The following is a 14,830-nucleotide window of genomic DNA, read 5'->3' on the forward strand; positions in this document are numbered from 1 at the left end:
TGACCTGAGGGCACATGGAGGAGCGTAGGACTAAAGCAGATTGGACAAATACTGCTGGGCAAGGCCATGAAGACATTTAAAAGACTTCAATCAATCTGATTCAATCTGATAACAAACCGGGAGCCAATGTAACCATTCTAGAACTGGAGTATTTTTTGTACCAGTTAAAAGCTGTGCAGCAGCATTTTGGATCAAGTGGCCTCTGGTAAAGCCCAACATAAAGTGTGTTGCAGTAGTCCAGACACTTCATAATAAAAGCATGGATTAAAATCTGAAAGGGATGCAGAGACAGAAGTTCTTTGACTCTTGACAGTTGTCTTAGTTGAAAAAAGCTGGTTTATTGCCTTATTGCAAGGAGGTGGCCATCTACATAAACAAAATCACATGCTGATTTACCATAAGAAAAATCAGATTCCCTTGAGCAGCCCGATGGTGTTCAGCACAGCAAAATAGTCCTGGTCTTGCATTAAAAATTTGTGTAATTAGGGGCAGTGGTGGCCTAGCAGGTAGGGAAGTAGACCCGTAATCAGTAGGTGCCACTGAGGTGCCACTGAGCAAAGCACCGACCCCACGCACTGCTCCCCGGATGCCTTTCAAAATTAAATTAAATAAAAAATTATTGCAATTACCACCACAAGGGTGGTAGTAGCCTAGAGGTTAACACACTCGCCTATGAACCAGAATGCCCAGGTCCCTGAGCAAGACACTTAACCCTGAATGTCTCCAGGGTGGGACTGTCCCTGTAACTACTGACTGTAAGTCGCTCTGGATAAGGGCAGTAAATGCTGTAAATGTAAATGTAATTAGGGGCAGTAGTGGCCTAGCGGGTGGGGAAGCAGACATGTAACCAACATGTTACCAATAAACAACAAAACAAAACCAACATCCTGTATAAAATATATAACATAGCAATACATACGAATACGGAAGAGACGCAAATGAGACATGTTTGGTTTGTGACTGAGATCATGCCCAGTGGGGCCCTTTTATCAGCTGACTCACATGACGAGAAGCAGGCTTGGCTGAGAGCTGGGCTGCCCCATGTGATCAAAACTATGGACCACAAGGGTGATGAGATGAGAGGGCACAGAACTTTTTTAAGGTCAAGCCACATGATCCGCTTTCTGAAAAGCCTGAAAAGTGACGCTGGATGGGGGGTTGCGTAAAAAGGTCTTTAAAAAACTACTACTTGAACTGTAAAAATTGAGAACAAGACTTCTTCATTTATCTTAAAGCGATTTCCGTTTGAAACCGAAGTTACATTATGAGTGGCATTGACCCAACCTGGCATGAAATTTCATACTAACAGATAGACCCTCTAACGGATGGAAAAGAAAGAAATGGGGGGGAGGGCTACAGAAAACAGCAGAACTGTAGACTGTTTTGGAACAGTCCGTTAAAATAGGCACAGTGAGAAAAGGATGGAAAGACTTGAAGGAGGCAAGCAGAGGGAGAAATGGCAGAGAGGCAGGGCGCCGCGCTCAGAGGGGTCTTCAGTGGTTCGCTTTATGACTCATCTCTCTTTCAGATGTAGTAAATGACGGGCAGCTCTCACTGAGCAAAGCAAATGTTCAGGGGTCCAACGCCAGACACAGTCTCTGCTGCGCCTGCTGCTCTTCTATCTCAATGGTAAGCTCGTTTTTATCTCTGGCTGGTTATAATTGGTCTTGAATGTAAATAGATAGCATGCTATGATTATTAGAAATGTACATATACTGTATAGTGCATTGTTATTAATGATATAAGATGTAAATCACCAATTTGAAATGAGTAGTCATTCATATATGTGACATTATTTGATAAAGCTTTATAGTGAAAGGATATATATATTTCACAAGGCATATGGCTTGCGCTACATGCATCCCACGTGCTTCATTACTGTTAATATAGCGGATGAGCAGCTACACGAGCGGAAACTTCAGAGGCAATCTATCTTGTGTGTGTCCCCCCTCTCTCTCACGCTCAGATTCACATTCTGTGGCTTGGTCTGTTCCTCTCCCCCTGCCACCATTCGCTCGTGCAGTGTCTGGAGTGCAACAGCATCACACAGTACAAGTGGCCCAGTGCTGGCCCTTCCATCTGCTGTGACAAATGCCAGCCAGGTAACCGTGTGAGGTCTATTCAATTCAGCCGTTATCGTGCTCATGAGCATTTTTGCAGTTAAAAGTTGCTGGTTATGCCGAGCATCTGTAGAAGACGGCTGTTTTATCTTCGGCAAATCATTTTGTGTAGACCTTTATCACAGACAGAGAGTGTAAAAGTCATTTCTGTGAAAAGAGTTCGTCAGCACGGTCAGGAAGAGATCAAGTCATGTTGATGAAGTTGGTTGTGGTTTTGCTTGTGTGTGTTCAGGTCACATGATGAAGAAAAGATGTCATGACGGAATTCCAAAAACTCAATGCAAGGCCTGTGAACCTAATAAATATGCTGAGAGTCGCAACATTGATTTGCAATGTAAACCCTGTGCAAGCTGCAGCATGGAAAGTGAGTAGTGTGTGTATGTGTGTATGTATGTTTGAGAGATGTTTGAATTTTCACAGTTACACACTGACAGAGTGTATTCAAGTGCCGTACAGTTATTTCACACTCAACACCTCCGATTTCTACATCATGTCTTATGTACTAATGTACAGGCAATATTGAAAAAGTGATGGATGATTATAGAAAGGTCAGAGACAGAGGGGGCTTCCCAACACAGTGTCACAGTGGGTTCCAGTCAGAGACTGCTCAGAATAAAAAAAAAAGTCAAAACACAGAATAAAAAAAGGTCAGGGTTGCGTGTGTCAGCACGTTCATTTCAGAGCTTATTTCTGTTCAGCACGACATACAGAGACATTTAAACTCCTGACAACACCAAATGAGGTCAAAACTTCAAAATAAATGCAACACCTGTGAACGGCTGGCTGATTAAATCTTCTTCTCGCTTAGCATGTCAGTGGGAGTCTCGAATGTCATAATCTTACCCTCTCCTGCAAGGCTTGTTATTTAACGTTTTCATGTTTCCGTAGACCAGGTGAAGCTGGAGGACTGCACACCAACGCAAAATGCAGTGTGTGGCTGTAAGCCTGGGTACAAGTGCAAAAATGAAGAATGTTCAGCCTGCGAGAAGATCCCAAAAGAGGTGGCCGTCCTTCCTCCAAAGCCCAACACTACCAGACCAGATCGTACCTCTGAGGGCACGCATGCCGTGCCAGAAACCAGCCCGCCGAGCATCACTGAGCTGAGCACACAACGGACCACCTCCAAAAGTCCCCCTGCACCAGGTACAAGTCACACCAGGAATATAACAGGAATATAGCTGGTGAAAGAACGACGTTATGTACAGACTGGTCTTCATCTGGATGATTAGGATGCACTAAATGGTTTTAAAATGTTTTGCCCCAATTTCAATGTGAACGCTCATCCCTGCTGTCGGTGGCAGACAAGCGTTTCCTCCAGTGAGCCACATTATTGCTGAAACAGTGTCACATGTGAAAAGTGACTGATCACAATGACGTGTATTAAATTGTAGGTAGCCAGTCACTTCCTGCAGAGCTGCTAAAAATAAAAAATAATAATAAATTGAAGTGATTGTCACATGTGATACACAGCAGCACAGCACATGCTTCACACAGTGAAATGTGTCCTCTGCATTTAGCCCATCACCCTTAGTGAGCAGTGGGCAGCCATGACAGGCGTCCGGGGAGCAGTGTGTGGGGGTGCTTTGCTCAGTGGCACCTCAGTGGCACCTGGGCAGATCGGGACTCGAACCGGCAAACCTCTGATTATGCTTCCTTAACCGCTAGGCCACCACTGCCCCAACAATCTTCATGTTTGGTGATCAGGGCAGATACAGGATATTTCTATAGATAGAAATGCAGTGGTGCTAAAATGACAGGCACACAAAAAAAAGTCGCCATCTCGTGGTCAGGAAGTGGTAAACTGAAGCCGTGGTGTTGGTGACAAGTAATAAAGTTTGGTGAACAAGTAACAGAAATCTTAAATGAAGAAATGGTGAACAAGCTGAATTTCACATGAACAGGCTTGAACTTGAGGTGGCGTGGTTTTAATGGCAATAAAAGTGGAAATATGGAAAAGATAGCAATTTAAACATAGGAGAAGTTTATGTCTTTTTCTAAGTCGAAATTGATTTTTGACTGACATCTTGATTAAGAACACTTCAACACTGTCTCACTGTCCCTCCCTAGACATCATGATTCCAGGAGTACTCTGTGTGTGTGTCTGCATATTGCTGATGGTTCTCACTCTGTCCAGAAGACTGATGTCCATTTGTGCATCGTCCATATGCGGTCAGTGGGTAACTTGTTTAGCTCTGGGACTGTAGCCCTGCTTGTTGATGTTCATTTGACTCAGTTAACGTGTGCGTTTGGTCCAACAGGTCGATGGCCTTTGAAGGTTCCAGATTTTAGTGATGGGTCTGTGGGAAAACCGGTTCAGGAAGAGAACTCTGACCCACTCATGCAAAAATTCCAGGATGTGTAGCGGCAGAGAAAGGAACAAACTGTCGACGGAACCTCAGGGGAAAGAGAAAAGATGGCAATCTCCTAAATGGAAACCTAGAGCACTAATTCATCCAAAGTGATCCAAGAAGCGAGCTGAATGAAAGGGAATTAATGAACTCAGACTGGTGGGAAAACTGACTGACTGATTTAACTCCCCACAAATCAGCTCACTTGTGTACAGATTATTTTGGGGGGTTTCTTCCAGGATCTTGAAGTAACCAGACCAGATCTGTTTTCACTGACTAGTTAACTCGATGTTAAATGAAAATTCTTTCATCATTAGCTTTTATGGTTCTATATATCCATTTCACCTAAAATGGCACCATGTGCTTCTCTTTCCCACCCCTAGGTATGCACTAGGTTATGATATTCAACATAATAAAATATATGCAAGTTAAGGGGAAAAAACAGACTTTATTGGTTTTATTGCTCTATGACATGTGAACATTAATTAACATTTAAGATTAGAGAAATATACAAATTGCTGAGAAAAGCAATTACAACATGATAAATTACACCAAAAATACTGTGACAGTTTGGTCACAATTCATGGTTTTGGCATAAATGTGATATTTCCATTCACTGCTGGTTTTTATTTTATACCGTGACCAATTAAACACTCTTGATGCTGCCATGCATTATAGTGTGTTTTATTTCGCATTTCCAGAATGGTCCTGCGGCACAAACTCCGCCCTGTAACTCACTGCTCATTTGTGTCTCCATACAGTCAATGGTGTTTAAAACAACACTGAAACTAACAACTAAAACCGAATTACCATTATATTGGTATACATCGGCATAGATGATTTTAACTGAAGTTAGCAGCCTGCTCTGTCTCGCAATCCCAGTGTGCACCTGGAGCACCCTGCATCACTGGCATATTGCACTGGCATATTGCAGCCTCATCAGTCATATTGAAGTCCTCCCCATTTCTAAACAGGCAGTCTGTGAATCGAGCAGTAAACACGATGTCGGCTCTCCCACACACTACATGACCTCTTGTATCTTCGCTAGGTTGGTAGTGGCCTAGTGGGTAACACACTCGCCTACAATCCAGAAGACCACAAAGTCACAAGTTCAAACCCCACTTGCTACCATTGTGTCCCTGAGCAGGACACTCCAGGGGGACTGTCCCTGTCACTACTGATCGCAAGACTCTCTGAATAAGGACATCTGATAAATGCCGTAAATGTTTAGGTGTGAAGTGGAATAATTTCCAAAAGAAAAATCCCTGTGCAGTGCAAATACATGCTAATATCATTAGCACGTCAGGCACAGGTGGTCGGTGAAGAATTGTGCATTTCTTCAGTCTCCTGATGATATACTGCAGTTTTTCATCTAGTTACTCGTCTTTCAGATCTCACGTCAATCTCACTCTGCTATATCACCCTGACTCAGTCTCCTTCTTCTTTGGACATGTGGCTCTCTTTCCCTTGTTCTTGGGAGGGGAAAAATATGAATTCGCCTTCTCTGCTCCTCTCCTCCTCGGACAGCGGAGTAGGAGAAGACGGAGAGCTGCAGTCACTCGTCTGGCCCTGCCGTCCATCCCGTCCTCTTTCGGCCCTCTCTCCTCCGCCGCCAGCCAAAACGGATTCAAACTGATTCAGCAGGCTGACAAAGATGGTGCCAGGCTGGTAGATGTGGAGTGGACCTGCCAGGGAGTGAAAGAAAGTGATGGATGTGAGCATGGTAATCTTTATCACTGTCCAGCCACTATCAAGCGCAAATTATTCACTCTTACTTTGCTACATTGGGCAACACTTGACTCGTTACTTTTTTAAACCATTTATGCGCTTTATTTTTGCCACTAAAAAATGCCACTAGTAGATCTAACACATGACTATGTTTCACCATTCAGATGTAGCAACAATAATCACACGACACCATTTCACCAATCAGACATAGCCATGCAGTCACATGACCACACACAAACCGTGGCGGCACAGAAGCACAAACTTGTTTTATTGGATCGGAGGCTAAAGCAGACCTCTATGCATTTTCTGTAGAGGAAGGAATTAGCGTTAACCTTAATAACCTTATTTAATATATCAATGCATAAAATGATTATATATAAGATAGTTTGTTGTACTGCCACAGGGGGGCGAAGGAGAGGAATGCTCTACATCATTTTGAGAATAGGTGATATTTTAATAATATCTAAGGAAAAAGGCATGAATGCCAAAACACAACTCAAAACCTGTGCGGCATGAGAAAATAACGTTCCTTCTCTAACTACAATGCAGGACAACCTGTGACGTCTTGATCACTTGAGCCTATTGAGAGGCAGCTGTGTGTGATCAGGCCCGAATAATCTGATGTGCAGGTACCATCTGGGTTTGAATGCTCAGATTTAGTCCAGAATTAGCCAAATTGAAAACATCATATTCAATAAATAGATATTGCATTCCAACAGTTACTCAGTATTTGAGTAGTCTTATCACTACTTTTACTAGAGGGATTTTTTGGATGCCTACTTTTTAGTTGAACTTGAGTATTATTGTTTTGGAGTAACACTACTCATGAGTAAAATGTTTGGATACTCTACCCACTCTCCCTTTAATGCCAAACGAAGATATAATGAACATAATAATTTTATCTTTAGTCTTTGTTAGGCCCTTTAACAAAATGTATCATATTTGATACTTTGGGCAATACAAACATCATCATGCTCTGCATTGGGAGTTCAATTCCTATCTTCCACTTTGCCATCTGTCTCTACAAGGTCCCTATGTCACTTAAATTGCCATCAACCAGGTTAACTTCCTTTTAGCTGTCTATAAATTAGCCATCACATAGACATTTATGAATTCTGAGTCTAATTATTAATTATTGAAAATATCTAATTTCAATCTATAAATTGTGTAACAGATTCATCATAACACTGTATTGTGTACTGGAAGACCAATGTATATAACATCCAGAAATGCATTTCTCAAACATGATATGCGTGGCATTAAAGGGTTAATCCTGTCACACATAGGATTAACTAACTATGTTTTTTTGTTTTTTTTTATAAAGTTTAAAATGGGAGGAGTCCATAGGGATGATTTTCTTCTGCATCATTTAAACCTGTCCTGAATTAGGTACTCATGCAAAGCACAGCATTCCTCTCCTCCGTTTATCAACTAACTCTCACGGGGTAATTCTTGAAGACTGATAACTTACCTAAAGCTCCTGGTGGAGATGGAGCAGGCTCTGTGTTGAAGAGTCTATGAGCCGGCCTGTCTGCACCGTGGTCAGAAGCAGCTGAAGAGCATGAATGGGACTGTGTCTCTTGGCAGCACTGTGCTTTTTCCTGAGGTGACACTTTAACCTCTCCCTGCAGGCAGTGAGGCCACTTTTTTAGTTTTAGTACTGATGAATAACACAAAAAACGTCTTTACACCTGTGACACCTACCGTCTGAGGTCTTCGTGTGAACCACTTCATCACTGAAACACGGAGGACAGAAAGGACACCGTCAGTTCAGAATGAAGCCGAATACATATGGCGGTCGTGTGATGGTGCAAGCTGTTGACTGGTTTAGCAGTAAAACCTGAGTCTGCTCTGTGTCTCTAACTTTTATTAAATGAAGGAAAAACCCCACAAACTGTCTCTACACACTGTTCTAACCGCCACTCTTATACCACACTCAGTACGGCCATGCTCATTTCACAAGTCACTTTCTTCATTTGCTCATCATATTCATCATATTACAGTGCTGTAGTTCCTTCTGACTGCTTCAGGGCTCACATTGGCATCTATGTCTGATCAGACTCACATTTGAAACAGACTTCTTCTCCTCGACTGCGTGAGGAGATCAGGAATATGAGGCTGAACACCCCAACTCCGAGCACCAAACCCCCCAACAGCCAATGATTCCTGGAATCAGCTGAGAACAGAGACGAAGAAGCATGATAAGCAGACAGTGGCCGGATGAGTGATCACAAGACATTTCAAAGGATTATCAAGCAAACATAGCCCATACATTTGAATTGAATTTCTTTACAAATCTCCAAAACAATTTTTTTTATCATATTCTGTGCTGTCAATGATGAAATTATCTCCGTCGTTTAAAGTTGATGAACATTATTCTGTTTTCTACCCACCTGGACTTCTGTGAAACTCTTTAAAATGCTTGTTTTTCTTTTATTTAGTGTTCTATATATACACAGCCACAGGTTGTGGTTGAGAGGCTATCTGACCATGTCCCTTAATCATCATCCTGTTGTGTTTATCTTGAGGTTTAGACCAGCATTTGCTGTACATCTGATATCTAACACCAACAAGAAGCACTGAACCGCAGCTTGAACCATTTTTATTACTCCAGCTTAATCCAAAGTATTTTTCAACATGATTTTAGATAGAAAAACCTCTCTTTGTCCCCTTGTAATGAACATATGCTGTCCTGAGACTTGACCTTTCTCTTCCGTTTGCATATGAGCCACAAATCCTAAAACAAACACACACTCATACACACCTGAGATATTTTGTCGTCCACCACAGATAGTGTTGTGGGTGGAGTTTCCAGCTTGGTTGATAGTAAGGCCCTGAGCGACACAGCTGTAAAGGACACAGAAACACGTGTTTTCATTTCAATTCCCTTTGAATTATGCATGCATGAGTTGGGATGGAATGGAATACATATATCAAGTATCTGTATTTTTACAAGGAAGTACAGTTACTTAAAAATATACATGCTTTTGAATACGTTTCTTTGTATTTACACTAATGGAATACATCACTGAATACATTCATGTGTGTATTCGGTATTTAGTCGCCACTTCAGTACCTGTGCATGAGTAAATATTCTTTACCCATACGGCCTAATTACGTATATTTTAAAACAAAAAAGGGGCAATTTGGTTTGATCCCAGTGATGGTATATGGGTACAACTCACTCTATGTGATTCTCACAGCGTCCCAATCTGGAGCTGAAGTAAAGCCCAAAGCCACATGGTGGAACTGCTGATGTCATACCTGGAACACCCACTGTCATGAGACAAGACATGTGAGAAGCACTGCACCGTATGTAATTAAACTAGCAGTTCAACCAATTTTTCATGAACGCATTGCTTAATGGCATGTGTAGTAGAGTGCTGTTCTTTGTACTGTAACTTCTAACAATTTTCATTTTTGGGGCCATTGCTGTTTTATAAAAGTTGGCCATTTGTCAATGGGGCAGTGGTGGCCTAGCGGGTAAGGAAATGGACCCGTAATCGGATAGGTTGCGGGTTCGAATCCCAAACTGCCATGGTTCCACTGAGCCGTCCCCACACACTGCTCACCAAGGGTGATGGTTCAAAGCAGAGGACACATTTCACTGTGTCACCGTCCGCTCTGCTGCGGTGTTTCACAATGACAATCACTTCACTTTCACTTTTTTTCCAGTGATGGCATTTCCTCAAATGCTTGATACAGTTTATAAATATTGAATTTGTTTGATTATTGTTAAAAAAAAAGGTTCACATTTGGAGTTGCAACCTAAGAAGATACGAGGAGGGATTCTGCTTGATGCAATACTCCCACATAGTTTCTGAAAAGCAAGAGTCTGGCATATTCCCTGGCACTTTCCTGCACATTGAGGGGGATTGTATTTATTTTTTTGATTTGTGTATTTATCACATTCATGTTCATGTTCATGACATCGTAGTCACTGTGTTCAACCAACAGGATTTGTAACTGGGAAGGTTTGGCTTTAACTTCTTCCAGTGTGAAGTAATGCTACACCTAAAAAGAAACTTCCACAACACAAAGCTGACAGACCAACTTCTACACAACCTTGCATAATACAAGCGGGGACACCCAAGTTCAGTCACAATCACCTCCTTGTCAGGAGGTTTTCCTGTTGTTCTCATTAAACCAGCCACATCTTAATGGAAACACTTGATAATGAAACAATAAAGAAGTTTTTTTTGTTATTCTGGCATGTTGATCTGAACTTGGACACCACAAAGCCTTTTGAAAAACATATAATAAATTGCAGACAGCACTTAAAAAACAGGCTAGACTATGAGACGTGTTTGTACCGTTTCTAGGCTTTTCGCACAAGTCACACTTGTTAGAGCTGTCCCTTCTGGTGCATTCGTACCCAGGCTTACAGCGACACTTCACATCTGACACGCTGGTGCACTTCTCCTCAACGTCCATGTTAAATTCTAAATGCACAACACACACAAACACATCTGACACAGTTCCAGAAAAAAACAGGAAATCTTCTGCTTTTTGACACTAGTTTTATAGAAGTGGGAATCATTTACGAAGAATGGAAGCTACATGAAGACTTGTGACTAATTTCTCGAGCACAACGTTATGTGAAAATATAGATATGTGTTTATCACTAGGTTGCTTCGTTGCCACCTCATGAACTGTTTCTAGATTTGGTACCTGCTTTGCAGTCTCTTGAGCAGCGAAAGCAGAGAAGCTCCGCATTTCTTTTATCCGTGTATGTGTTCGGACCACAGGCCACACAGGAACGGCCTTTCGCCAGGCGGTACCCTAGTGGGTCAGAAGTGGAGTTCAAAGAAAAGCAAGAAAGGGGAGGGCGCATAGAGAGACTCAGACGTCCTCCGTCTCAGTGACAAAAAAAAAAAAAAAGTGAGGTACATGAGACGAGACCGAGTTGAAGTGCTAAGCGAGCGGTTTGAAAAGGACACAGAAGAAACGGATAAGGTGACAGGAGGTGAAAACAGGAAGTCAAGGAACGACATCAAGTCACATCACTAGGCATACTAATGAAGGATGTGGTTTAGATCAGCGTTTTCATATGCCACCAAAGCACCAGAAAGAGGCAAGGTGAAACATTCGCTGTGGTTTCTATTGCCCATTTCCGAAGAATTCACAGCGTCTTCACGCATTTACTGAACATTATGCAAAAGGAACATTCGTGAGCTACTCACCTGGGTCACAGAGTGTACCGATCTGGCGCTGAAAGGAAACAATATATATATATATTTAAATAAATGAAATGCTCTGAACTGTGTTCTGGGTTCAGTCACAGTGTGAGCAATTCATTTAATTACAAAAAATTAAGAGGGATATAGGAGTAACTCATGACAAAGTTTATATTTATAAGTGCATAAAGTTAATAAACAAATAAATCAAATATTTACCACAGGATAACTGAAGGACAAGTGAGGTATGAGCGTCAGTAAAATCATGGAGAGCAGATCCATCACTTTCTTGTAAACAAGAAAACGGAAAACACCAAAAGCACATATATGTGTGTATATATATATATACACACACACACACACACACACACACACACACACACACACACACACACACACACACATATACACACACATATACACATATACACACACACACACACATATATATGCACACACACACACACACACACTTTTTTAATATCTAAATGTATTTTGAGTCATGTATCTTGTCACGTATGCAGTCTCCGAGTTACATCGGCAGTGTTTATCACTTCTTCACATTACAATCACAATCATGGCCACAAGGACATAAAACAGTTCAACCACAGTGTAATACAATGAAAATGATCTTACCTACAGGAGAATCTGAGTGCTGATGGCCTTTTGTCCGTTTTTGATTGTTCATCTGCACATTTTTTCTTTTTTTCTATTCAAGGTGTGCCGCCTATTCCTCTCTTCTCCCTCCCACTTCCGTACGCAGATTTCGTCTGCTTTTTTTTTCGTACCTGTACTTGCCTTCCTGTCCACACACCCACATCACTCTGACCATAATTTTATTTTCATCTCTAGTCTCTTCATCTCTCTGCTGCTGTACCTGCCAGCGGAGCCGTGGAACTGCAGAACGTGTGCAGTTTATTGAAGAACGACACTCGGCAGCTTCCGATCTGCAGCTGCAGACCTGTGCACATGCACCACACCGTCTGCGGTGGCGAAGCGTCACTGCAAAATGTAGCTGCATGCAGCTATTCAGGGATCCAGCACATCCAGTTTGACAAAGATGTCATCCATTTCTATTATCAGACCTTACACCCACATACCATACCAGAGTAGATACCATTTGGAAGACATTTAGATCCCAGCAAGTGTGAATGACACAAAGGTTTGTCTGAGTTTAGTTGACTGGATGTACAGGATGTAGCTTTTTTCTTCTAAAGTGTAAAAGCCCTCATCATTATGGCTCTATCCAAGGCCCAAGTGATCCTGGACTTACATATCAAATCAATGAAAAGAAAAAAAAATTGTTGGTCAGATTGACTTGATCCAATGTCAAATAAATACAAATACATCAACTGTCGGGCTGTCGGCAGCATATGTTTGGACCCTTGAAAATGCAGAAGACCTGGTGCTCTTATGAGTCACCCTGTTCGTCCTTACAGCTCAAACAGAAACTTCCTGAGTTCCTATAAACCCAAGAACACTGATACATTTTACATCCATTTCAACTGCTGCATGTAAACAGTCATACTCAGTCATTTAACTGTCATTATTTACAGTATATAACTGTTCATTAGCAAGATCTTTAAAAAAAATTCCCTAATGACTGTGTGGGCTTTTTTCATATCTGACACAATTCATCCAAAACAATAATGTTATGTACTGACTATAATCAGGCCAAATGTTTGGACACACCTTCTCATTTAATGTGTTTTCTTTATTTTCATTGGTAGATTCTCACTGAAGGCATCAAAACTATGAATGAACACATGTGGAGTTATGTACTTAACAAAAAGTGGAGACCTGGCCTCCACAGTCACCGGACCTGAACCCAATCCAGATGGTTTGGGGTGAGCTGGACCGCAGAGTGAAGGCAAAGGGGCCAACAAGTACTAAACACCTCTGGGAACTTCTTCAAGACTGTTGGAAAACCATTTCAGGTGACGACCTCTTGAAGCTCATCGAGAGAATGCCAAGAGTGTACAAAGCAGTAACCAGAGCAAAGAAACTAGAATATAAAACATGTTTTCAGTTATTTCACCTTTTTTTGTTAAGTACATAACTCCACATGTGTTCATTCATAGTTTTGATGCCTTCAGTGAGAATCTACCAATGAAAATAAAGAAAACACATTAAATGAGAAGGTGTGTCCAAACATTTGGCCTGATTATAGTCAGTACATAACATTATTGTTTTGGATGAATTGTGTCAAATATGAAAAAAGCCCACACAGTCATTAGGGAATTTTTTTTAAAGATCTTGCTACAGTACACATGAGTTCATTCATAGTTTTGATGCCTTCAGTGAGAATCTACCAACGTAAATAGTCATGAAAATAAAGAAAACACATTGAATGAGAAGGTGTCCAAACGTGTACTGTAGTTTGATTTCAGAACAGCAAGATTCATCACTTCACTGACAAAAGCAGGTTCACACTGAGCATGTGACAGACGTGACAGAGTCTGGAGACGCCGTGGAGAACGTTCTGCTGCCTGCAACCTCCTCCAGCATGACCGGTTTGGCAGTGGGTCAGTAATGGTGAAGTGAAAGTGATTGTCGTTGTGGTGCACACAACTGCTTTTAACCCATCACCGTTGGTGAGCAGTGGACATCCATGAAAGGCGCCCAGGGAGCAGTGAGTGGTGGTTCAGGATTCTGATTACTGGTCCGCTTCGTTACCCGCTCGTCTGGGATTTGAACCCGAGATCTCTCGCACTCAAAGCAAAAAATCATACCCCTAGATGCTACTGCCTTTCACATGCTTTGTCATTGGTTACCTCACCTCTCTGGCACCTTGACTCCACTCAGCCTTTCATCTTGAAGATGGATCAGTCGGATGTGGGTGCCGTCCTGTCCTGATGCGAGCTGGACTAGAAGCTCCAGGAAATTCAACCCCACTCAGCAGTGCTACGGTGTAAGGGACCATGAAAGTGGGCATTCGAGGAATGGAGGCACTGGCTGCAGGGCTGTGAAACCCCATTTCAGGTCTGGACCGATCACCAAAATTTCACAGCCATTCTTCAGGCCAAACAGCTAACCATGTGCCTTATTACTATCATGTCCAATACCATTCAACAAGGTTCATATAATTTTCAATAGGGCTGGAGTTATTGTACTTGTTCATCAGTGAATGTCACTTTTGCACTTGGGGCAGTTGTGGCTTAGAGGTTAAGGAAGCGGCCCCGTAATCAGAAGGTTCCAGGTTTGAATCCAGATCTGCCATGGTGCCACTGACGTGCCACTGAGCAAAGCACCGTCCCCACACACTGCTCCCTGGGCGCCTGGCCTGGCTGCCCACTGCTCACCAAGGGGGATGGTTAAAAGCAGAGGACACATTTCGTTGCGTCACCGTGTGCTATGCTGCAGTGCACGTCACAATGACAATCACTTCACTTTCACTTTGCAGCTTGATGGCACCTTTTGTCCTGTCGAATGTAACGCTACTATAATGCATACTATA

General features: G+C 42.2%; 2 protein-coding genes across 5 annotated transcripts; one reads left to right on the forward strand and one right to left on the reverse strand.

The window, feature by feature from the left end:
- Positions 1 to 726: 726 nt before the first annotated feature.
- On the forward strand, positions 727 to 5,133 carry LOC114790329 (tumor necrosis factor receptor superfamily member 4-like). The gene is made up of 7 exons (XM_028980298.1): positions 727 to 1,170; positions 1,529 to 1,629; positions 1,967 to 2,102; positions 2,353 to 2,484; positions 3,009 to 3,263; positions 4,188 to 4,289; positions 4,379 to 5,133. Exons 2-7 carry the CDS (start codon positions 1,627 to 1,629, stop codon positions 4,480 to 4,482), a joined length of 732 nt encoding a protein of 243 aa, XP_028836131.1. The 5' UTR covers positions 727 to 1,170; positions 1,529 to 1,626; the 3' UTR covers positions 4,483 to 5,133.
- On the reverse strand, positions 4,897 to 12,297 carry LOC114790328 (tumor necrosis factor receptor superfamily member 5). 4 transcript variants are annotated; one of them, XM_028980296.1, is made up of 11 exons: positions 12,014 to 12,297; positions 11,593 to 11,661; positions 11,380 to 11,407; positions 10,868 to 10,978; positions 10,510 to 10,638; positions 9,382 to 9,472; positions 8,961 to 9,043; positions 8,262 to 8,372; positions 7,901 to 7,932; positions 7,668 to 7,821; positions 4,897 to 6,153 (listed from the first exon to the last, which is right to left on the reverse strand). In XM_028980296.1, exons 1-11 carry the CDS (start codon positions 12,059 to 12,061, stop codon positions 5,897 to 5,899), a joined length of 1,113 nt encoding a protein of 370 aa, XP_028836129.1. In that variant the 5' UTR covers positions 12,062 to 12,297; the 3' UTR covers positions 4,897 to 5,896. The 4 variants fall into 4 exon arrangements, with proteins under 4 accessions (XP_028836129.1, XP_028836128.1, XP_028836130.1 ...); XM_028980295.1 differs by having other exon boundaries at positions 11,593 to 11,657; positions 12,010 to 12,296; XM_028980297.1 differs by having other exon boundaries at positions 12,010 to 12,296.
- Between the last annotated feature and the right edge of the window lie 2,533 nt (positions 12,298 to 14,830).

This window comes from Denticeps clupeoides, chromosome 5 (genome assembly GCF_900700375.1).
Source record: "Denticeps clupeoides chromosome 5, fDenClu1.1, whole genome shotgun sequence".
In the NCBI taxonomy this organism is placed as follows: Eukaryota; Metazoa; Chordata; class Actinopteri; order Clupeiformes; family Denticipitidae; genus Denticeps; species Denticeps clupeoides.

What these genes read in the sequence shown, in the direction of transcription:
- LOC114790328 (XM_028980294.1), bottom strand. Translation starts at nt 11,790, where the DNA reads ATGTGTGTGTATATGTGTGTGTGTGTGTGTGTGTGTGTGTGTGTGTGT. An exon ending in AGAAGAAGTCTGTTTCAAAT is followed by an intron (nt 7,933 to 8,261) that starts GTGAGTCTGATC and finishes TCCGTGTTTCAG; the next exon opens with TGATGAAGTGGTTCACACGA. An exon ending in TCACACGAAGACCTCAGACG is followed by an intron (nt 7,822 to 7,900) that starts GTAGGTGTCACA and finishes CACTGCCTGCAG; the next exon opens with GGAGAGGTTAAAGTGTCACC.
- LOC114790329 (XM_028980298.1), top strand. An exon ending in TGCAAGCTGCAGCATGGAAA is followed by an intron (nt 2,485 to 3,008) that starts GTGAGTAGTGTG and finishes ATGTTTCCGTAG; the next exon opens with ACCAGGTGAAGCTGGAGGAC. An exon ending in TTGTGCATCGTCCATATGCG is followed by an intron (nt 4,290 to 4,378) that starts GTCAGTGGGTAA and finishes TTGGTCCAACAG; the next exon opens with GTCGATGGCCTTTGAAGGTT.